The following is a 25,424-nucleotide window of genomic DNA, read 5'->3' on the forward strand; positions in this document are numbered from 1 at the left end:
ACCCGCCCGCCTCCCCTTTGGAGTTGTGTCTTCCCTTGTATTGTCTTGCTACATACTGGACTGGCCGGCTCGAGCCGGTTTCGGGCGGGAAGACGGCCACGCATGCGCGGTGCGCGCGGGCGCGCGAGGGCTAGCAAAGGACTTTGCTAGTGAAGATTCCGATTGGAGGGGCTGCCGTGGACGTCACCCATCAGTGAGAACAATCAGCCTGCTGTCCTCGGAGAATACCTTCTACAGGTATGTAGCATTCGCTTTCTCAACTAATAAAGAATCAGCCTGAGAATATTGTAAAACATTTTTGAAATACATTTTTAATAGCTCTAAGGGAGCCAGGTAGTGAGTCACTGGAAAATTATGTATCCTAATGTTCTTAGTCCGCAATTTATTTTCCAACATTTCCAGCTGACAGTGAATTGAACAACTGTCCTTAACCACCAAAACAGCACTAGACTATAGCGTTGTTATGGATTGCTCAGACTTATGCAATGCAGCTTCCACCTCTGATATCCTCTGTGCATATTCTGTTATTTTAACGGAACCTTCTTGTGAAAATTTACATAACGGAGAAATAGTCCTTTGAACTGAATGTTCAATCCTTTTAATAATCTGCCAAATTTCTTGTAAAAAATCAACTATCAGATGAAATAGTACCTTCCTATATTGATTCAGAGGCAACTTGGACTGCTGTTGGCAAAATGGGAAATGGGACTTGATATCCCGCCTTTCTGAGGTTTTTGCAACTACATTCAAAGCGGTTTACATATATTCAGGTACTTATTTTGTACCAGGGGCAATGGAGGGTTAAGTGACGTGCCCAGAGTCACAAGGAGCTGCAGTGGGAATCGAACTCAGTTCCCCAGGATCAAAGTCCACTGCACTAACCACTAGGCTACTCCTCCACTTAAAGCAAAGAAGCTTTAACTAAGCTTACCTGCACTGCAGGATGTCCAGAAGGGCCCTTCTTTTAAAATTAAAGGGACGCAAGACTCAGCAAGCTTTACTTTGGGTGAGCTATCCCCACTAAGCAAAATCATACCTGGTTAAGGAGGTGGAGTGCGTTCAGTGGAAGGAAACTTCATTAGGAGAGGAGGTGCCCAGAGCTCCAGACACCATGGACAAAGGGAGCGATTTAACATGTTGATTCATGGGGCCGTGGACCTCTAGCACTCCCACCTCTGGAACTTTTTGCCTTCCTCTTTTTCCCCATGACGGGATAGATACTCTACTGCTGTTGCTCCTCTGGGCTCTGAACGGGCTACAAAGGGGCATGACTTGCCCCTTTGATCAATCACCTTCAGGCACACACCCAAGGGCAATTGTGTGTGTACCGCAGCTCGGCCCAGATGATACAGGGCCTCAGGTCCCAACACTAATGTCAAGGGAGGGTCCAAAAAGTGCCTTCCCATCTGTTAAAGGTAACTCCAAAAGCTAGATCATTACAGCTCCTAGTTTTTCTTCTTCTCAACTCTTCTTTAAATATCTTCAGCAAAATTGGTAGATTCTGGTTTTGTAGCTGTCTTGAAGGTGACTGACCTTGCTCAATGTTATACCAACCCCCTGAGTAAATTTCCCATTGACTTATTCTTGCTTTCTAAATAGGAATAAACAGGATATGATTATCATTATTTAATGCATACCAACTGTGCACAGTACTGTACTGAAGCACATACAGTAGGTGGCAGTTTGAATATATAATAGAGATTTATGTGCAGAAATGGCTTGTTCTAAAATTGACCTACTTATAGGCAGGGAAATAATATGTAAAATGGTATTATACACCAACTTTTACCCATGACCAGCAGAGTTGGGGACATGGTTTGATAAACATTTTTGAATTTGCCAAAGTATGTACACATAAGGCATAACTTGTGAAGGTTTTTCTATATGCAAAGCCTGTTTTACACATGAAAATGATTTTGTATAAACTTGCGCAAATGTATATGTGCAGTGACAAGATGGCATTACCTATATGTGTGCTGCTTGTAGTCATTTTAACGATGGACAGTGATAGATCATGTGTAGCAATATTCAGTATCCTTATATGTAGAACGGTGCCAACATATACCCTGACAAACTTTGTGGGGTCCAGTAGACTCAGGGGTCCTTTTACTAAACTGCGGGGGAAAAGGACCTTGCGGTAGCGGCGAAGCTGTTTTCTCATGTGCCAGGGCCCTTTTTACTGCAGTGGGTAAACCCCCTTCCCCCCCCCCCCAAATGGCTACATGGTAAGATAACACTTACTGTATGACCATGCGGTGAGGAACCCTTACCGCCGCGACCCACTGAGGTGGCGGTAAGGACTCCCTTGGTAATCTGGTGGTAACTGGGAAGTGTGTGGCAGTGCCCGAATACTGCCAGGTTAGTGCCATGCTAGGGAAAAATAATTTTCCGGAGCTCTGGAAATGGTGTCTGCTCTGGCTGGAACTACCACTGACGGCAGCGTAGGGCCAGCGGTTGTTCCGTTTTAGCATGCGGTAAACCCGTGTTGAGCTTACTGCCATGTTGTAAAAGACCCCCTCAGTGACTGAAAAAAAAATGTGTGTAACAGAAATCGATAATGAGGTATAATTAATTTATATTTATTGAATTTTAAACAATAAACCAAGCAAATCACTTGTGATAATAAAGTGTATTTTTTTAGGGTCATTTTACCCCTCCCAATATGGTGGTTCACCTACCAACACTTAGGAGGAAATAAATCACCCAAGGCTGCATCAGTTAGGAGTTTAATTAGATACCTTAGTTCTTATCAAGTATTTGTACAATTAGCAGATCAGTGATATCTCACTGGGAGTACAGAACATTGCTATACAAAAGTACTGCTATATCTGAGACTCCAAATTATATATAGGCAATCAAATACTTTTATTTATTATTCTCCAAGTATATGTACAATCAATTGTGTATGGGAGTACAGTACCACAGCTACACATAGGTGTTCTCTGTGTTTGAGTCTCTAATGTTTTATTTACCAGCCAAAGCCAATTAGTAGATACAAAAGACTCAAGGCTACTTATGAGAAAGCAATAGGATTATTTACCAATGCAGATACAATTGATTGGTTTCTCATGAGAGAGAACAGCCCTGCTTGCACAAAGGTACTGGCTGTGACTGTCTCTCTCCATTGAAGTAGGAAGTACAATCACTTATATACGCTCATTAACATAACAGGTCATACATAGACAATCTGATAACAATCCCATCTATTGGATATATGCTAATATAATGGGTAACACTGATTGGTTATGGTAATGAGTTGGCCAGTATTTACTGGAAAAGCTTAATAATAGACTAGCTGTTCCTGGAAGACTAAGTCATCTTCCTGAGGAGTTATCTTGTTCTGTTTTTCACTAATACATCTTTGACCACCATGTTGCTAAACGATGTTGCTCTGTTTTTCCACTTACGCCCATTCCTCATTCTGCTGCACAACAGATCATGAGTTCTGCAGTCACACTGAAGTTCAGGTTAGAGTCATGGGCTTGTAAGGTTTTTTCTCATTTTAGATCCTGAACCAAAGTCAGGCCAAACCAAAGCTCATAGCTGTAATGATAATAGACAAAAGGAAATAAAGAAAAATAATATCATATAACGCCAAAAAAGGCAATTAAACATCACAAGTCCACAAAATTGTGGATCCAAGATTTAGAGAAGATGAAGGAAAAATATCAAAACATTAATAATAAAAGGTAATATGCACCAGAAATGCTAAACCAAGTTACTATGAACAAAGAGCTAATAATCTGACACCTTGTTTGGTTACCAAAAAAGTTGAAAGTGCGCTGGTTCAAAGAAAACATAGTTTGTAGCTTTATATCTAATGATACATTTACAGGAGTGTCTTAAAAAAAAGGTTGCCCTTATCTGAAGTACCCCTGGTTTTAATAACAAAAACTGCCTTCTTCGGCATTGGGTTTCCTTTGAAACATCAGGAAATATTTGAATTTTAAACCCTAGAAACATTTTGTCTCTAAACAGTATTCTTAACAACCATAACTTATCAGGAGAGAAAGCACTGTAGCTATAAGAGTAACTGCAGCACAATTATTGAGTCCAGTGTTTCCAATACTGCAGACACATTTAATGATATCTGTTGCTGCCCCCAACTTTCCCTGGAAGATAGTAAAAGGAGGAAATTTATCTTTGGGGGTTCCTAAGATCTCCTTCATGTAACGTTACAAGATATCTCTGTGAGTGACAGTCACTACCCTGGGAAAATTTAGGAAATGGAGGTTATTATTCCTTACATAATTCTACAAAGTTTCACATGTATTTCTCAGACTTGTCATATCCTTCATTAACAAGGATTGCAAAGTTTGTACTTTGGATAAATCTTTTGCAGTCTGATCCACTTGAGAAGCCAATACCTTCATTTCTGCATCAGTTTTATTTGTTTTACATAAGAATAGCCATACTGGGTCAGACCAATAGTCCATCTAGTGGTCCTAGGTCAGTTCCCACCTGGACAGTGTTATGATTCTGCTGGATAGGCAGGGGAAGGTTTGGGACTCACTCCTGATTGGCTTGTCAGGGGCTGAGCGAGCAGAGGTCGGAAGCTTGATTCATTTAAGCCTGCCTTTTCCTTCAATCATTGCTTTGCCATTGATTGCCTTGTTGAAGCCAGCCTGTGTTTGGGTGCTTGTGTTACGTGGGTGTTTAGCCTTTCTCCTCGTGCTTGCTGTTTCTGTGTATGTGTGTGTGCTGGGTATTCCCAGCATGAGCCTGATTGCCTCACTTCCCCCACCTGGTTTGCTTCTCCTGTTCTAACGTTGTGCTGTCTGGGGTAAGCTGTTGCCTTGAATCATTTCAGTTTATTTGCTTAGCTTTCTCTCCTTCGGTGTTCCCTTGCTTGTGCTGAACTGCTGCTTTGCTCCCTGTGGTTCTGCTTTCCCTTGTCCTTGTATTTTTGCTCCTGTTTGTTTGTTCAGTTCTCTTTTGTGTGCTGTAGCTGTTTCCTGTGTGTGGAGATCAGCGTTCCTTTTCTGGTCTGTGTTTGTCAAGGCAACTTCCCCTGTTTGTTCACTCTCCCCTTATCTTGTCTGCAGAGTGCTCTGCCCTGTTCTTTCCCTTTAGCAGTTCCTTTTTTTTTCCCTTGGGGGTTGTGGGGCCAGTTTGTGTATTCCTTAGGTAGTTCTCCCTTTTCCTTTGTGTGCTTTAAAGTACAGCCTTGTTCTCGTGTTCTGTGTTGTTTCAGCCTAGAGTAGATCCCTATAGTTGGTTTCCTTTTCCCTGAGTGCTGTGCTGTTTAAGCCTAGGGTGTTTCTTTCTGGGGCTTCCTGTACTCTTGTTCCTCTGTGGCACAGCTTTGTTTTCCCATAGAGGCTTCTGCCTCTCACCCTTTTTTCTGTGGCTTTACCCTGCACTGTGTGTGCTGCAGTTCTGTGTAGAAGTCTTGTTATTCATTTCCTCTTCCCAGAGTGTGACTCGGTTCCCGGTCGGCTGTGAGGCCTGCTTGCTTGGTCTCTGCGTGAGTGGGTTCCCGATAGGCCATGAGGCCCGCCTGAATGCTCTATCTTCCCCTTTCTGGTGGTGCCTGTTGGTTATTGTGAGTTGCGGGGTTTGGTGGCTGGGGTGGTGCATAGGGCCTGTTCGGTCCACCCTAGGCCTAGGCCTAAATTCTATACTAGGCCTCAGCCTGGGCTCAAGGGCTCACATCCAGAATAACAGACAGTTCCCATCCACCAATTCCCATCTGGACAATTCCCATTGAACCAATTCCCACTAGATCAGGGAGGACAATTCCCACCCATAACCCAAAAATTACAAAACACACAAGGCAAGTAATCTCCCTTCCTTTTCTGTTCCAGAATGTATGGGGGGCCAGTCCCCCCCCCCCCCCCCCCACAACATTATCTTTTACACATCCCTTTCCCCTTCCAGACAATGCAGTTCATGTGTGTGTGAGGGGCATTGTCCCCCCACACCTCCCAAACTAGGTTTCAACTTAATTCAGCTCCTCAAAACGACACACTGATTACGATTTATAACAAATTACTACTGTACCTATGAAAAGTTATTCTGTTATTAGTGCATTTATTTCTAGCAAAAAAGGTGCCGGTAGTCAAATGGCAGGCCACCTTTCAGTGGTGGAGTGATCACTGAGGGATCCACCCCACAATAGCCAGGCCCCCTGCAACCAGTCACAGAATCTATGACAAGGCAGAATTGGTGTGTAGATCCTGAGCTCTTTCATTAAAACTTGTGGTCCATTAGTCCATTTTATCAGACAATGGAAAAGATGATGGTACTCAGTACCCCTAAGTACCCCCTCAAAAAAAGCCCTGGTTATTATACATCCTCTGTGTACATCTGTATGCTGTTCCAGATGCTGTTAAAAAAAAGTACCACCAGGATTTATGGGACCAGATTCAAAAAAGAAGCTATGGTCTGTAAAGAAAAAAAAAGGCTAGGGATGGTGGGAAATGACCCGGGAGGGGGGGGGGGAGTCCTTGGTGGGAATTGTCTCGGGGGAATTGATGGGTGGGAACTGTCTAGTGGGATCTGTCCAGTTGGGAACTCGCCTGATACCCATCTAGCTTAGTATCCTACTTCCTGCAGTGACCAATCCAGGTCACATGTACCTGGCAGAAACGACGATTTACCACACTTTCTGTATGCAACTGTTTTAACTTCTGAATGGATTCTATGGTTCATTGCTAGACCAGTCCACCAGAGAAACCATGTTGTAGTGAAACAATATACATGCCCTGAGTGTGGTAAAGGCTTTAGGCAGAAAGTAGACCTCACAATACATAAGAAAATCCATAATAAGAAGCAGAAATATTTGTCTAGTCATCAATACTACAAGTTTCACCCATGTGTGAAGGGAAGGAGAATTCTTGTAGGGCTGTGCTACCGTCCGTCGGGACAGAACGAACAGACAGATGAAGAAATATTTTCAGAGATTAGGAAAGCTGGCAAATTGGGCAATGCTTATAATAATGGGTGATTTCAAGACAAGTATTGCTTATTTAAAGAGAAGTTATTTTGAAGCTTTCATAGCGAATACAAGCTTTCCAAGTGAATATTCTGTATCTCGAAAAGTTTTTTCAGTCGTTTTTGCTATAGAATTGAAAATTTGGTGGAGTTTATTTATTTATTTATGAACATTTATACCCCATTTTTTTCCACATAAAGCAGACTCAAAGTGGCTTACAATGTACAGATTAATCAATTACAATTACATTGGATAGGGGGAAGGACCAGGGTAAGAAGGAAACGGGAAAGGGAAGCGAGACTAAGATGGACAGAGGAAATCCAGATGCGGAGATGGCCCAGAGTGGTTCGAACAGTTCACGGCAAGGCGATCCACAATTGGGAGCTTTAGCAATACCCAGTAAGCACAGGCGAAACAGCAATATGCGATCAGGAGACTAATGATTGGGGAGAGCCACCCACAGATATGAAGGTTTGCCTTACAAGTGGATGTGAATCTTATGGTTTCTGAAGTCTTTTTTTTTTCTCCACCTTTTGGATAAATTGCTGACATTTGTTGCACATGGCACTTCTAGAGATACAGAATAACATAGTGGAGATTTGTTTGTGAATTGTGATTATTTACTCCACGGATTCTTTGAGTGTGGTGTGAATTTAATTACCCCAATATTGACTGGATAAATGTTACACCAGGAAGTGCCAGGGAGATAAAATTTCTAGATGTAATAAATGACTGTTTCTTGGAGCAACTGGTCCAGGAACTCACAAGAGGGGGAGCTATTTTGGATCTGGTCCTTGGTGGTGTGCAGGGTATAGAGTGAGAGGTTGCGGTGTTAGGTCCCCTGAGAAACAGTGGTCATAACATGATCAAATGTAAGGTACTATCTGGGATGAACCTGCAAAGGAAATCTACTGTAGCTGCATTTAATTTTCGAAAGGACAACTATAATAAAAATTAGGAAAATGGTAAAAAAAAAATCTAAAAGGATCGGCTGCTAAGGTTAGGACACTAAATCAGGCGTGGATGTTATTCAAAAATACTATCTTAGAAGCCCAGACCAGATGAATTCCACATATTTGCAAAGGTGGAAAGAAGAGAAAACGACAGCCAGCATAGTTAAAAGGTGAAGTAAAACAGGCTATTACAGCCAAAAGATTGTCATACAAGAATGGAAAAAGGACCCAAATGAAGAAAATAAGAAGCAACATAAGCACTGGCAAGTCAGATCAAAGCATTAATAAAGAAGGCTTAAAGAGAATATGAAGAAAAACTTGCCACAGAAGCTAAAACTCACAGTAACAACATTTTCAGGTACATCAGAATCAGAAAGCCTTCGAAGTAATCTCTAGGACCATTAGATCATGAAGGAGCAAAAGGGGTGTTCAGGGAGGACAAGACCATAGTGGAGAAACTGAATTAATTCTTTGCTTCTGTCTTTACGGGAGATGATGTAAGAGATCTGCCTGTACCGGAAATGGTTTTCAAGAGTGATGATGCAGAGGAACTGAAAGAAATCTCGGTGAACCTGGAAGATGTACTGAACCAAATTGACAAAGAATAGTAGATCATTTGGACCAGATGGCATACATCCAAGGGTACTCATATAACTCAAGCTTGCTGATCTGCTGTTAATAGTATGCAACCTGTCTTTAAAATTGTCTGTAGTACCTGAAGATTGTAGGGTGGCCAATGTGACGCCGATTTTTAAAAAGAGTTCTAGGGGTAATCCAGGAAATTAAAGACCGATAAGCCTGACATTGGTGCTAGGCAAAATAGTGGAAACTATTATAAAGAATAAAATTACAGAACTAAGTGCTTTGAAAATGAGCCCCATAGTAACCTATGTAACTTTGTAAGTCTGTGTGCTTTGGAAATAGGTTTTCAGTGTGATAGAACATTGAAATTTGATTTATTTTATTTATTTATTTATTGCACTTGTATCCCACATTTTCCCACCTTTTTGCAGGCTCAATGTGGCTTACAAAGATCTGTTATGGCATCGCCATTCCAGGGTAGAAATACAATTGGTGGTACAAAGAGATCGAGGATGACAAAAAAGAGCTAGGCAAACAGTGTAGAAGAAAGACGTTCAGAGAAGGGGAGAGTAGTGAAGTATTATAATTAAGCTATGGATTCTCGTATTGGAAATGTTGTAAGATCTTGTTTTTTTCCAATTACGGATGATACACCAATTGAAATTGCTTCTGATAGAGTAGAGTACAATATAATTAAAGTTAACCAGCAATTCGTAAGTAAGATGAGTTTACAAAGACTTCAAAACGCTGGCCATCGTTGGCCCCGTGGGTGAGTGGAAAGTTGGAAGAATTCATCTGGATGCTTATCCTACACACTATTTTTGTTCTACTAAAGATAAGTACTTTCCCATGCTCAATTTCACTAAAAGGAGCGTACAGGACATGAGGAGGAAGAGAGAGTAGGGCGGGGAATGCAGCAGCGCCAGAGACCGGCACTGGACAAGGCTTCAGCTGGTTGGAGTTGGGGACCCCCGCCAGCAAAACCAGAGGCCCGATGAAATTGGGGGGGGGGGGGGGCCCTGGCCCCTGTGGCCCCACCTAGCTACGCCACTGATTTGTGGTGTTGCACTTTGTTTTTATTGTAAGCTGCTTTGACACTTTGGTATAAGGTGAATAAATTCTCTCCATAGAGATCCAGAAAAATGAGCACCTTCTCTCAGATTCTATATATGGTGCCCAGATTTGGGTGTGCTTGTGATATGTGTGCGCAACTTAGTAAGCTAATGAGCTGTTAACCATCAATAATTAGATGCAAACTACCAATTATTGATGTTAATTGGAAGTAATTAGGATTTGCATGTGCATCTGACTGCATGCTATTCTATAATGCTGGGTGCTTAAATCCCATAGCATGCAACCCAAAAGAGGATGTGACCATGGGAGGGGATTGGGTGGGTTATGAGTGCTCCAAAACGTGTGCAGTGTTTTAGAATAATGGGTCTCCACTCATGACTTGGGCACCGGGATTTACACCAAGTTTCAAGAGGCTTAAGACCGGTGCCCAGAGTTAGGCGTGGGAACTGGATCTAAGACAGGGTGCAGGCCTTTTATAGAAAAGTGCATGATGCTGAGCTTTTCGCCTTAAAAATTTTTTAAATGACATAAATGATTTTGTTATTATTAAATCCTATTGCTTTTTCAATAGGAGCTGAAATGGTATTTTGGATTTTATATTGAGTCTGCAAAGAGGTGGGAAAAAGTGGGATACAAATGCAATAAAATAAAAAAAAAAAATAAAAATAGGAGTGGCCTAGTGGTTAGTGTGGTGGACTTTGGTCCTGGGGAACTGAGGAACTGAGTTTGATTCCCACTTCAGGCACAGGCAGCTCCTTGTGACTCTGGGCAAGTCACTTAACCCTCCATTGCCCCATGTAAGCCGCATTGAGCCTGCCATGAGTGGGAAAGCACGGGGTACAAATGTAACAAAAAAAAAAATATATATATAGGTGCCTTTGTGATTTTATAAAACGGGCTTGTACAAAATGCACACTGATCTACCTCTGCTCTGAAGCAAGTGTAAATGTGTATGGTATTGCATGGAGGTAATTTTATAAAGGATTTTTCACATGTAAAGGATATTTTGCTTATCTTAAAGGGCTTTTACAAAATTATCTTAAGTAGAGGAGTGTGGTAGCCGTGTTAGTCCACTCTTAAGGTTATGAATAGAAATCAAACAAAATAAAACATGGAAAAGAAAATAAGATGATACCTTTTTTATTGGACATAACTTAATACATTTCTTGATTAGCTTTCGAAGGTTGCCCTTCTTCGTCAGATCGGAAATAAGCAAATGTGCTAGCTGACAGTGTATATAAGTGAAAAACATTCAAGCATTGCTATGACAGTCTGACAGGGTGGGAGGATGGGGGTGGGTAGGAAGTATGCATGGGGACATCAAAGTATATCTTTGGTATTCTAACAGGGTGGGTGTGGACAGGTGAGGGGAGGGTGATCAACAGAGACATACAGCTTTATGGTTTATAATGGGCTAGGAACCCCAGGTCCTTGTTAAGTCCTTTCTGTTGGGTGTTAAAATATTCAATCATTCTGACTTCAAAGGTCTTACGTTCTTGTATGGTTTTAAAGTTACCTTTGAGGATTCTCACTGTGAAGTCACTGGTGCAGTGTCCTGGTCTTGTAAAATGTTGCCCAACAGGCGTGGGAACCCTGCTGGCACCAGCATTGTTTATATGATGTCTATGTAAATTGAATCTTGTCTTAAGCATCTGGCCTGTTTCTCCAATATAGCATCCTTCATTACATTTTTTACACTGAATGATATATACCACATTGGAAGATGAGCAAGTGAAAGATCCCTTTATGTTGAATGTCTTTCCTTTGTGGATGACTTTGGGGTCCTGTGAAATATTTTGGCATAGTTTGCAACTGGATAAATTACAGGGAAGTGTGCCCTTCTGTTCCTTTTCAGTCTGTGAAGGAAGTTTACTTCTGATTAGCTTGTGTTTTAAATTGGGTGGCTGTCGGAAGGCCAGTACTGGTGGGGATGGGAATATCTCTTTCAGTAATTCATCCTCCTGGAGTATAGGTTGTAGATCTCTTATGATTTTCCTCAGTTTTTCCAGCTCTGGATTGTATGTCACTACAAGCGGGATTCTGTCTGTGGATTTTTTCTTTTTGTACTGTAGCAGATTCTCCCTGGGTGTTTTGAGGGAGGAGGCAATATTCTTGGAGATTATTTTGGGGTTGTAGCCCTTCTGTTTGAAGGATTCAGTCAGGGTTTTAAGGTGTCTGTCTCTGTCCCCTGGGTCAGAGCAGATACGGTGGTATCTTGTGGCTTGGCTGTAAATGATGGATCTTTTTGTATGTGAAGGATGGAAGCTGGAGTTGTGGAGATAGCTACATCTGTCTGTGGGTTTCTTGTATACAGATGTTTGTATACAGCCATCACTGATTGAGACTGTGGTGTCCAAAAAATTGACTTTTTCTGGAGAGTAGTCAATTTTGAATCTGATTGTAGGATGGTATGTATTGAATGCAGAATAAAATTGTTTCAGAGTTTCTTCACCCTCCGTCCAAATCATAAAAATGTCATCGATGTACCGGTAGTATTTTAGAGGTTTGGTCTGGTGTGTATTCAGAAATGTCTCTTCCAGCTCAGCCATAAAAAGGTTGGCATATTGGGGTGCTGTCCTGGTGCCCATCGCAGTGCCCATTATTTGCAGATAGATATCATTGTTAAAGTGGAAGTAGTTGTGAGTTAAAATGAATTTGATTAATTTTGTAATAGTTTCTGGAGAGTATTGATGGTCCAGTGTGGATTTTTTTAGGAGTCTTCCACATGCAGCTATGCCATCCACATGTGGAATGTTGCTGTATAGTGATTCTACATCCATCGTGACCAGAAGGGTGTTAGGTGGTAGTTGCTTGATATTTTTCAATTTATTCAGAAAGTCTGTGGTGTCTTGTATGAAGCTGTTAGTTTTGTGTACGAGAGGTTTCAGAATTCCCTCTATGAATCCAGATATTTCTTCCGTGAGTGTGCCAATACCTGATATGATTGGTCTGCCAGGGTTTCCCAGTTTGTGGATCTTGGGTAGCATGTAAAATGTGCCAACGGAAGGTTGATTTGGTATGAGTTTCTTCAGGTGAGGTTGCGCTTGTGTAGGAAATGTTTTGATAAGGTCTTTCAGCTGTTTTGTGTAGTCCTGTGTGGGGTCCTCAGTTAGTTTCCTGTAGTATTTATTGTCTGAGAGCTGTTTGTGGCCCTCTTCAATGTATTTTTGTATGTCCATAATTACCACTGCGCCTCCTTTGTCTGCGGGTTTGATGATAATGCGTTCGTTAGTTTGTAGGGTTCTTATGGCCGCTCTTTCTGGTGGGGTAAGATTGTACAGAATTCTTTTTTGTTTGTTGGAGAGTTGTGATTTAACCCTATGTCTGAAACTTTCTATGTAGTTATCCAGTTTGTAGTTTTGTCCCTCCTGTGGGGTGAAATAAGTGTTCTTCTGTTTAAGACTGTATTTCGGATCATTTGATGTCTCTCTATTGTGGAAATGTGCTTTAAGACGCATTTTTCTGAAGAATTCTTCTAGGTCTGAATATAGCTGGATTTTATCTAGGTTATTCGATGGGCAGAATGAGAGCCCTTTGGAAAGCACAGAGATCTCATGTTGTGATAATTGATGGTTCGAGAGGTTTATTATCCCCATTTGGTTTGCATCTGTAAAGGTGTGATCAGTATTCCCTGGTTTGTTTGGGCTCTGATTTTCACATGCCTCAGATGTGTATCCAAGTGTCTCCAAAGTGTCTGGAGCTGTTGGTTCTGCAGAGCTGTAGCTGTTCAAGGATAAGCAGTTTCTCTCTCTTTGATTTTGAAGAAGAGAATATAGCTTTATTTCCTTTTTGCGGATAGCAATGTATTGTTTTTCTCCCTGGATGTTGTGTAGGTCCTCCACAAAGGAAAGACATTCAACATAAAGGGATCTTTCACTTGCTCATCTTCCAATGTGGTATATATCATTCAGTGTAAAAAATGTAATGAAGGATGCTATATTGGAGAAACAGGCCAGATGCTTAAGACAAGATTCAATTTACATAGACATCATATAAACAATGCTGGTGCCAGCAGGGTTCCCACGCCTGTTGGGCAACATTTTACAAGACCAGGACACTGCACCAGTGACTTCACAGTGAGAATCCTCAAAGGTAACTTTAAAACCATACAAGAACGTAAGACCTTTGAAGTCAGAATGATTGAATATTTTAACACCCAACAGAAAGGACTTAACAAGGACCTGGGGTTCCTAGCCCATTATAAACCATAAAGCTGTATGTCTCTGTTGATCACCCTCCCCTCACCTGTCCACACCCACCCTGTTAGAATACCAAAGATATACTTTGATGTCCCCATGCATACTTCCTACCCACCCCCATCCTCCCACCCTGTCAGACTGTCATAGCAATGCTTGAATGTTTTTCACTTATATACACTGTCAGCTAGCACATTTGCTTATTTCCGATCTGACGAAGAAGGGCAACCTTCGAAAGCTAATCAAGAAATGTATTAAGTTATGTCCAATAAAAAAGGTATCATCTTATTTTCTTTTCCATGTTTTATTTTGTTTGATTTCTATTGATAACAAAATTATCTGAAAGGGTTACACATGGTGACAATAAGGCATGTGTTTTTATACCACCCGCATGTAGGAATGTTCAGAGGCAGACTTTGGATGGATCGCAGGTAGTGTCACGATTTACATGCACATACATGAGTACATTAAGTGTTAACATTTATGCCTACAACTAACAGGCATAATTGTTCAATTTCTGCTGGTTTACCCTTAGCTGTTTTATAAACATACAAAGAGGCTCATTTTCAAAGCACATAGACTTACAAAGTTACATTGGCCACTATGTAACTTTGTAAGTTTATGTGCTTTGAAAATGAGCACCATAGGTTTCTATATGTATTTATAAAATAGGCCAAAAAAATCACACACGGGTGACCTGTTAAAAAAAATTACCTCCCAGGCATGCGTGTGCTTCTTTTATAAAGTATCTGCAGTTAGTGTATCTGGGTTTAAAAAAATGTTTGGACATGCTCCTGGAGGAAAAGTCCATATTCTGTTTTTGAGACAGGAAAGGGGAAGCCACTGCTTGCCCTGGGTTTGCTAGCATGGAACGTTGCTACTAATTGGGATTCTGCCAGGTACTTGTGACCTGGATTGGCCAGTTTTGGAAGCAGGATACTGGGCTAGATGGACCATTGGTCTGACCCAGTATGGCTGTTCTTATGTATATGTTGCAACTCCAGTTTTTATATGCAAAACCTATAACCCAGGAAATTCTATATGTTGGATATTGCATAAAAGTATGCACACTCTTGTGGGCAGACATGTTTGTATGCATTTGCTCACTCAATATTACCCAGGAAGGCCTATGTAAAAGTATACATGCTCTTGTTGGCAGATATGCTTGTACGCAAATGTACACTCAATTTTAGAAGAACAATTTTCCACATATAAAACATGTTTTATTTGTGGAAATGCTTTATAAAAAAGCTGTCATGATGGATAATATCTATTTCTTGGATCTTACAATCTAGTTAAGAGAGACAGATGAGACACACAAAAAAAATAGTGGCTTTGAGTGAGGTTATGACTGGGAAGAACTACGCCAGTTGTATTATAGCTAGGTTTAATTGAGAAAGAGTCAAGTTAAACTGAATAAAATTGCATAGAATAAGGCCTCTTAAGAATCTATATAAGAAAAGAAGTTATGAGATGGGTAGGATTCTATGTCTGATCCTTAATTTGGTCAGCAAGGGTCAATTCTCAGTAGCTAACAGACATCAGGCTATTAGTAAGCAGTCACAGGGAACCAACTTCAAAATGCAGTCAGCTTCACCCTTAAACTCCTATCCTCTGAAGGGGAAATAAATCTTAATCAGTCAAATTGAAGTCATAATAATTGAGCTGAAAGTAATTCAAGTTCTCAGCACTGAGATACAAACCAAGCCACCCTGACACACATTAATGGTGTGACTTTGATTATAGTGAGATAGAAGCTCTGATACGACATAGAAGCAGCTTGAATAGTGTATCTTGTCATTTTGTGAGTCTTCAATTTCATTATTAGTGGCTTGAATGTTCACCTTTGGCCTACTGACAAAATAATTTAGATTTGTTTACTGTATTGTATGTTTTTCTTTTAAGGAAGACGTTTTCAACTACATACACAATATCTTATCTATTCCTGGGTACAGTCCTGAGGAGAAACAGTCCACATGGAATAAATCCATGGGAAAGATTGAGGTATTGTACACTCCTTTACAGTCTTTCAGCATTTACTGGGTTCTTACTTATTCTCTACTTCTAAGTCTCTAGGTAAAGTGACACTTATAAGTTCTCACTGGTGAGTGCACTGCATTTGTTCTCTTTCTGAGTTGGCGAGATTTGCTATTTGCTGCCATATAATCAGAAGCGTAGCCAGGTTTTGATCTCAGGGGGTGCAGACTTTTATAAAATAGGTGCCGGTTGGTGTCAGCTACATAGCAGTATCTGTGTTGTTGCTCAGGGGCTGTAGCGGGCACTGATTAATACAGGCAGTCTCTGTTGCATCCTGCCTACAAGGAAACAGTAAGTTACATCAAGAGGCAGGACGCAGAAGAGATCCCTGGACTGGCCAGAGCAGGCAACCTGCCTTCTTAACTACAAAGTAAAAATATTTAAGTCGTGACCATCACCTCAGGAATAGCACACACATTCCTTCCACTGCTAGACACCTTGTTGAAATCAGATGGGCGTTTGTTTGTGTGGTGATTCTACGAGATGTGAAGAACATTAGTCCTGAGCATTTTTATTTTGCCCCAGAGCCTACTTTCAAATAGGGCTAGACATTTTGTGAAATAAAACAAACCCTCAAGAAGACACCCAAAACCTATACTGAAAACTTCCTCACCATAACAGCCCTAATCCACCTACAAAAAGACTGAGCTATAAATATTACAGTGGGACCTAGAGAAGTGTTTCCCTAGGTGGTCCTGGAGTACCCCCTTGTCATTCAGGTTTTCAGGCTATCCACTATGAATCTGCATGAAAAAGATTTGCATGTAATGGAACGGGTCGATGTGGAGCGTCTGTTTAAGCTTTCCAAAAATACTAGGACAAGGGGGCATGCGATGAAGCTGCAGTGTGGTAAATTTAAAACGAATCAGAGGGTTTTTTTCTCCCTTCCTTTTGGTGCCTTTCGTCATCATCGCAAATTTTGATTTCGCCGGCGTGATTTTTCTGCCCATGTCATCGAAGTCTTCCAGCGGCTTCAAGAAGTGCACCTAGTGCGCCGGGGTAATCTCGCTCACTGATAGGCACGCTTCGTGTCTTCAGTGTCTGGGGGCTGGGCACCGCCTGCAGGCCTGTAGTCTTCGTGCTCTTTTGAAAAAGAGGACTCAGGTAGCGAGATTGGCCCAGTGGAACGCGTTGTTCTCGGGCTCTTCGACGACAACAGCACGGGACTCTTGAGTGCATCGACGTCGACAGCATCAAAGTCTTCGACCTCTGCATTGGCATCGACTGCATCGAGGCTTCTACCCCCTGCATCGTCGGTATCGAGACATCGGAAGGCTGTGTCGACGTCGGTGGTACCGGGACCTCCGCTATTGCTGATGTCGTCGGACGGTGGTGCTTCGTCTGGAGTGCAGGTGAGGGCTGTCCATTCCCCTGCTGGTGGCGGTGAGCCTTCGGGTGGGTCTCCTCCTGCCCTGAGGGCTCCTGCGGTACATCCCCCCACCCCTCCCCCGAGATCGACCTTCTTCGGCCTCGGCCCCGAGGAAGCGACGGTTGGATTCTACGTCCTTGTCGGTACCGGGAAGCTCCGGTGACATGCTTCACTCGAAGAAGTCAAAGAAGCATCGACACCGGTCTCCTTCCCGTCTCGGTACCGAGAGCTCTGGGTCGCCGAGGGAGTCGGCACCCAGTAGGCATCGGCATCGGGAGGATCGCTCACCCTCTATTCAGGAGGTGTCGACGCGCTCCCCCTTGGACAGCCTGGAACCGCCTCCACGCCCGGAACAGACTGTGACCTCGACGCCTGCATCGGCTTCTCAGTCTTTCTCCACAGCCGCTCTGCACGAGAGTCTTCGGGCCGTTCTTCCAGAGATTCTGGGAGAGCTGTTGCGCCCTTCTCCTCCGGTACCAGGGGTGCTTGCGCCACCGGTACCGTCGAGTGAGGCGACGGCTGGCCCCTTGTCCGAAGTGAGGTCTCGGGTATCGGTACCGCTTGCGGTACCGGCTACGGCCGCCTCCCAGGCAGACTCTCCGACGACGTCGGCGGAGGGAGCTTCACCGGTGCTGGTGAGGGAGTCCACCTCTCGACGCTCCTACCATGGCCGTGTTTCCACGGAGTCGAGTCGGGCACGGCTTCAGACGCAGGTTCGTGAACTTGTGTCTGATACCGATGGTGAGGCCTTGTGGGAGGAGGAGGAGGACATCAGATATTTCTCTGACGAGGAGTCTGATGGCCTACCTTCTGACCCCACTCCCTCCGCTGAAAGGCAGCTTTCTCCTCCCGAGAGTCTGTCTTTCGTGGCCTTTGTCCAGGAGATGTCTACGGCCTTCCCCTTCCCGGTGCTCGTGGAGGATGAGCCCAGGGCTGAGATGTTTGAGCTCTTGGACTATCCTTCTCCACCTAAGGAAGCGTCCACAGTACCCATGCATCATGTCCAAAAAAGACATTGCTGGCGAACTGGACCAAGCCATTAACTAATCCCCACATTCCCAAGAAGATCGAATCCCAGTATCGGATCCATGGGGACCCAGAGCTGATGCGCACTCAGTTGCCTCACGAATCTGGTGTGGTGGATCTGGCCCTAAAGAAGGCTAAGAGTTCTAGAGAGCATGCTTCGGCGCCCCCGGGCAGAGACTCCAGAACCTTAGACTCCTTTTGGAGGAAGGCCTATCATTCCTCTATGCTCGTGGCCAAGATTCAGTCCTACCAGCTCTACACGAGCATCCATATGCGGAACAATGTGCGACAGTTGGCGGGCTTGGTGGACAAGCTCCCTTCTGAGCAAGCCAAGCCCTTTCAGGAGGTGGTCAGGCAGCTGAAGGCGTGCAGAAAATTCCTGGCCAGAGGGGTATATGATACCTTTGATGTTGCGTCCAGGGCCACTGCTCAAGGTGTGGTGATGCACAGACTCTCATGGCTGCGTGCCTCCGACCTGGAGAATAGGATCCAGCAGCGGACTGCGGACTCCCCTTGCCGAGCGGATAAACATTTTTGGGGAAAAGGTCGAACAGGTGGTAGAACAGCTCCACCAGCTGGATAACGCTCTCGACAAATTCTCCCGCCGGCAGCCTTCAGCATCTACCTCCTCAGGTAGACGTTTTTATGGGGGAAGGAGGGCTGTTCCCTACTCTTCTGGTAAGCGTAGGTACAATCCTCCCTCTTGCCAGCCTGCGGCCCAGGCTAAGCCCCAGCGCACTCGCTCTCGTCAGCAGCGTGCGCCTCAGCAAGGCCCCACGGCTCCCCAGCAAAAGCAGGGGACAAGCTTTTGACTGGCTCCAGCAGAGCATAGCCGACATCAACGTATCCGTGCCGGGCGATCTGCCGGTCAGGGGGAGATTGAAAGTTTTTCACCAAAGGTGGCCTCTTATAACCTCCAACCGTTGGGTTCTTCAAATAGTCCAGCAAGGGTACGCCCTCAATTTGGCCTCGAAGCCTCCAAATTGCCCACCGGGAGCCCAGTTCTACAGCTTCCAGCACAAACAGGTACTTGCAGAGGAACTCTCCGCCCTTCTCAGCACCAATGCGGTCGAGCCCGTGCCATCCGGGCAAGAAGGGCTGGGATTCTATTCCAGGTACTTCCTTGTGGAAAAGAAAACAGGGGGGATGCGTCCCATCCTAGACCTAAGGGCCCTGAACAAATATCTGGTCAAGGAAAAGTTCAGGATGCTTTCCCTGGGCACCCTTCTTCCCATGATTCAGGAAAATGATTGGCTATGCTCTCTGGACTTGAAGGACTCCTACATGCACATCCCGATATTGCCAGCTCACAGGCAGTGTCTGCGATTTCGGCTGGGCACACGTCACTTCCAGTACTGTGTGCTACCCTTTGGGCTCGCCTCGGCGCCCAGGGTGTTCACGAAGTGCCTGGCTGTAGTAGCAGCAGCGCTTCGCAGGCTGGGAGTGCACGTGTTCCCTTATCTCGACGATTGGCTGGTGAAGAACAGTTCCGAGGCAGGAGCTCTACAGTCCATGCAGATGACTATTCGACTCCTGGAGCTACTGGGGTTTGTGATAAATTATCCAAAGTCCCATCTTCTCCCAGTACAGAGACTCGAATTCATAGGAGCTCTGCTGGATTCTCGGACGGCTCGTGCCTATCATCCGGAGACAAGGGCCAACAATCTGTTGTCCCTCGTCTCCCGGGTACGAGCCTCCCAGCAGATCACAGCTCGGCAGATGTTGAGATTGCTTGGCCACATGGCCTCCACAGTTCATGTGACTCCCATGGCTCGTCTTCACATGCGATCTGCTCAATGGACCCTAGCTTCCCAGTGGTTTCAGGCTGCTGGGGATCTAGTGGACGTGATCCACCTGTCCACGAGTTTTCTCAAATCCCTGTACTGGTGGACGATTTGGTCCAATTTGACTCTGGGACGCCCTTTCCAAATTCCTCAGCCACAAAAAGGCTGACTACGGATGCGTCTCTCCTGTGGTGGGGAGCTCATGTCGATGGGCTTCACACCCAGGGAAGCTGGTCCCTCCAGGAACGCGATCTGCAGATCAATCTCCTGGAGTTACGAGCGGTCTGGAACGCTCTGAAGGCTTTCAGAGATCGGCTGTCCCACCAAATTATCCAAATTCAGACAGACAACCAGGTTGCCATGTATTACATCAACAAGCAGGGGGGCACCGGATCTCGCCCCCTGTGTCAGGAAGCCATCAGCATGTGGCTGTGGGCTCGCCGTTACGGCATGTTGCTCCAAGCCACGTATCTGGCAGGCGTAAACAACAGTCTGGCCGACAGGTTGAGCAGGATTATGCAACCTCACAAGTGGTCGCTCAACTCCAGAGTAGTGCGCCAGATCTTCCAAGTGTGGGGCACCCCCTTGGTAGATCTCTTCGCATCTCGAGCCAACCACAAGGTCTGTTCCAGACTTCAGGCCCACGGCCGACTGGCATCGGATGCCTTCCTCCTGGATTGGGGGGAAGGCCTGCTGTATGCTTATCCTCCCATACCTCTGGTGGGGAAGACTTTGTTGAAACTCAAGCAAGACCGAGGCACCATGATTCTGATTGCTCCCTTTTGGCCGCGTCAGATCTGGTTCCCTCTCCTTCTGGAGTTGTCCTCTGAAGAACCGTGGAGATTGGAGTGTTTTCCGACCCTCATCACATAGGACGAAGGGGCGATTCTGCATCCCAACCTCCAGTCTCTGGCTCTCACGGCCTGGATGTTGAGAGCGTAGACTTTGCCTCTTTGGGTCTGTCGGAGGGTGTCTCCCGTGTCTTGCTTGCTTCCAGAAAAGATTCCACTAAGAGGAGTTACTTCTTTCTATGGAGGAGGTTTGCCGTCTGGTGTGACAGCAAGGCCTTAGATCCTCGCTCCTGTCCTACACAGACCCTGCTTGAATACCTTCTGCACTTGTCTGAGTCTGGTCTCAAGACCAACTCTGTAAGGGTTCACCTTAGCGCAATCAGTGCATACCATTACTGTGTGGAAGGTAAGCCGATCTCAGGACAGCCTTTAGTTGTTCGCTTCATGAGAGGTTTGCTTTTGTCAAAGCCCCCCGTCAAACCTCCTACAGTGTCATGGTATCTCAATGTCGTTCTCACCCAGCTGATGAAACCTCCTTTTGAGCCACTGAACTCCTGCCATCTGAAGTACTTGACTTGGAAGGTCATTTTCTTGGTGGCAGTTACTTCAGCTCGTAGAGTCAGTGAGCTTCAGGCACTGGTAGCCCAGGCCCCTTACACCAGATTTCATCATAATAGAGTAGTCCTCCGCACTCACCCTAAGTTCTTGCCGAAGGTAGTGTCGGAGTTCCATCTGAACCAGTCAATTGTCTTGCCAACATTCTTTCCCCGTCCTCATTCCTGCCCTGCTGAACGTCAGCTGCACACATTGGACTGCAAAAGAGCATTGGCCTTCTATCTGGAGCGGACGCAGCCCTACAGACAGTCCGCCCAATTGTTTGTTTCTTTTGATCCCAACAGGAGGGGAGTGGCTGTGGGGAAACGCACCATTTCCAATTGGCTAGCAGATTGCATTTCCTTCACTTACGCCCAGGCTGGGCTGGCTCTTGAGGGTCATGTCATGGCTCATAATGTTAGATCCATGGCAGCATCTGTGGCCCACTTGAAGTCAGCCACTATTGAAGAGATTTGCAAGGCTGCGACGTGGTCATCTGTCCACACATTCACATCTCATTACTGCCTGCAGCAGGATACGCGACGCGACAGTCGGTTCAGGCAGTCAGTGCTTCAGAATCTGTTCGGGGTTTAGAATCCAACTTCACCCCCCCTAGGCCCATGTTTATTCTGTTCCAGGCTACACTCTCAGTTAGTTGGATAAGTTGTTAGGTCAATCTCAGTTATGTCCTCGCCGTTGCGAGGCCCAATTGACCATGTTTGTTGTTTTGAGTGAGCCTGGGGGCTAGGGATATCCCATCAGTGAGAACAAGCAGCCTGCTTGTCCTCGGAGAAAGCGAATGCTACATACCTGTAGAAGGTATTCTCCGAGGACAGCAGGCTGATTGTTCTCACATACCCGCCCGTCTCCCCTTTGGAGTTGTGTCTTCCCTTGTTTTTGTCTTGCTATATATGGGACTGACGAACACGAGCCGGTTCGGGCGGGAAGACGGTTGCGCATACGCGGTGCGCATGGGCGCGCGAGTGCTAGCAAAGGCCTTTGCTAGTGAAAATTCCGATTGGAGGGGGCTGCCGTGGACGTCACCCATCAGTGAGAACAATCAGCCTGCTGTCCTTGGAGAATACCTTCTACAGGTATGTAGCATTCGCTTTATAATCGACCAAATAAAGAACTTTTAGTTTTGACACAGTATAAGTCATCACAAGAACAAAATATAAGAAAACCAATGGACTACATTAGGGATTTATAACCCATTTATGTTTTTTTTCAATCACTTTTTTTTTGTTTAATCATATTTATTATATTCTTCATAACAAGGTTAACAACAAATTTTCAGATTACAGCCATGTAGATTGACATTCCCATATTTCAACATTTTCAAATTCTCCCCCCCCCCCCTTCCCCCCTCCCTCCCCAACTGAAGCATTCAAAATTCTGCTTTTAACAACTGGTGTCAGTGTATCCCAGTAGGGGGACCAGATTCTACAAAACAAGTCTCCAGTTTCTGATGCAAGGTCCGTTATACTATGTCTTTCCAAAGCACACATTTGTATCATTAATGATCTCCAGCGGCCAACTGTGGGCTGTTCCTCGGTCAGCCATACTTGCAGAATAGTTTTCTTCCCCATCAACATTGCCCGCTGAAGGAACGCTCTTACTCCAGCTGGGGCTTGTCCCTGGATTGTAAATATGTGAAAAAGTTGCTTGGGGGAGTGGTGCCATCTAACACGCCACATACTTGAAACATGTTCTGCTATACTTTTCCAAAAGCCATGAACTTTTGGGCAAGTCCAAAACATATGGCCCAAATGTGCATTTGCGCGACCACATTTCGGACATGAGTCATTGTCTCTCAGTTTAGCCCGATACGCTCTGTGCGGCGATATATGTAGGCGAAATACAAATTTGTATTGGGTTTCCCACCACAGCACATTTTCAGTTAGCTTGTATATCCGTTTAATGCACTTTTCCAATTGCTCTTGAGTGACTCTCACTCCAAGTTCTACATTCCACTGCTGTGTCACCACTGAATAGTTTGCAGGTTTAGTGTGCTCTCTCAAATGTGAATGAAAATATTTTAACGGGACTCTAGCCTGTGCATCCAGGCCTAACAGTTCATTAAAGCTCTCCCAAGTTTCCATTGTCAATGTCTCTTTCGGCAGGGAGTTCGCCAAATGGTTTCATCATGCCTTGCTCATTCACCACATGATACACATAGCTCACCCCTTTCTTTACCCAATTTTGGAACGTACGGGAAGTGGTACCCACTGGAAATTGAGGATTTCCCTTTATTGGCAGCATGGGAGAACTGACCTTATTAAGGGTAAAGAATTTACATAACCATTTCCAGGTATATCTCAAGGGTTGAAATATCGGGGCTGCCAAACCCAGTTTCTGTGCCTGTCCCCCCGGGGCCTTGCAACCAACTTGCAAAATGTTGTTCTTTAAACCAGTGTAACTCAGATGTTGTGAGGGTAAAATATTCTGTGTTCCCAAACCAATCTGAGAGATGTCTTATCCCGCTAGCTATGGACAGGAGGTGCAGATTTAACACTCCCAGGCCCCCCTTCTCCCGGGGCAGCATTGCGCTATTCATTGTCATCTGGGACCTCTTCCCCTGCCATAAGAATGTTGCTAATTTCCTCTTTAGCCACCTCTCGTCCCTACCCCGCAGATACATGGGCATCATTTGATACGTGTAAACCCAGGTAGGAAACAAGATCATGTTATATAGGGCCACCCGTCCCATCAAGGATATAGGCAACGCCTGCCACCTATTCAATGTCCTCTCCACCTTACGTTTCAAGGGGTCCATGTTTGTTGTATAAATGTGGGTTAAGTCAATTGGGATTTTTACCTCTAGGTACGTCAAATCATCCTGTGCCCACTGCAATGGAAATGGTCCCTCCCAATCCCGTCTGAATGTCTGACTCGGAAGGCCGAGCCATCGACTTTCGGGTGTTCAGTTTAAATCTAGAGTGGAACCCGTATTCATCTATAGCTTCAATCAACCGCCTTAATGACTCTTGAGGCCTTGTGAATGTTAGAAAAAGGTCGTCTGCAAAGGCCAACACCTTCACCGGATGGCCTGGGAGCGAAACCCCTTGAATTCCCGGATCCATTTCAATCGTTCGGAGCAGGGGCTCTAAATATAAAAGAAACAACAAAGGGGATAGGGGACATCCCTGCCTGGTACCCGCCTGTATCTCCAAAGGCTCAGATCTCATGCCATTTACCAACAGTCTAGCCGTGGGCGCCGCATACAAAGCCTTTATGGCAGCCAAACACCAGCCCGATACGCCCACATGCTCCAACGTCTGGAACAGAAAACTCCATCTCACTCTGTCAAAAGTCTTTTTGGCATCAAGACTAGTCAACAAGAGAGGAGTTCCCGTTGCCCGACACCGAGCTATGGTTAAAAGAACCTTCCTCACATTGAGCACTGAGTGGCGCCCTTTCACGAATCCTACTTGGTGTTGCCCTGTCAAGGTTGGCATATATATTGCAAACCTGTTTGCTAACACTCGAGCTAAGATCTTAAGATCCACATTGAGGAGAGAAATGGGCCTGTAGGATTCCACTCGGTCTTCAGGTTTCCCTGGCTTGGGTATTAGTGTTATCCAGGCCTCATTCTCTCCCCGCATGAAACTCCCTCTCTGTACCACCGCCTCGTAATAGTCCAATAATGGTGCCCCGAAGTCAACTGGGAGAAGTTTATAATACTCTGCTGAGATGCCGTCGGGGCCCGGCGCCGAGCCCTGTGGCAGTGATTTAAGTACCTGCTGTATCTCCTGCATTTGGATAGGTCTGGACAATCCCTCGCAATGTTTTCTTTCTGGATTTCCTCCTGCTAAGAAATCCAGAAAGAAAACATTGCGAGGCTGGTACTAAGAACGGCTAAGGGGGGGAGCCTTTGACACAGCCTTTTAGGGCGAAACATGCATGTCGGGCATTGTTGAACCCCTGGTCTGACCATTCAGTGCAAGTTAAGTATTGCTTATAAGTAACTTAGAGATTAAAAAGTAAAATGAACAGTTAAATAAGTAAATGAAGAAACAGTTTAATAAAATATTATCGCCAGTGAGGATTTGGGTGCTGTTGAATGTCCAATAAAAGAGTG

The 25,424-nt window shown here is 44.8% G+C and overlaps 1 protein-coding gene across 1 annotated transcript in view; it reads left to right on the plus strand.

Moving 5' to 3' along the window:
• VPS8 (VPS8 subunit of CORVET complex) overlaps positions 1-25,424 on the plus strand; it is a 932,181-nt gene that overhangs the window by 437,902 nt on the left and 468,855 nt on the right. Inside the window, exon 33 of the mRNA XM_030209561.1 lies at positions 15,648-15,746. Coding sequence (XP_030065421.1) covers positions 15,648-15,746 — 99 coding nt within the window. The remainder of the gene's footprint in view (positions 1-15,647; positions 15,747-25,424) is intronic.

The sequence above is a fragment of the Microcaecilia unicolor genome, chromosome 7 (assembly GCF_901765095.1).
Source record: "Microcaecilia unicolor chromosome 7, aMicUni1.1, whole genome shotgun sequence".
Classification (NCBI taxonomy): domain Eukaryota; kingdom Metazoa; phylum Chordata; class Amphibia; order Gymnophiona; family Siphonopidae; genus Microcaecilia; species Microcaecilia unicolor.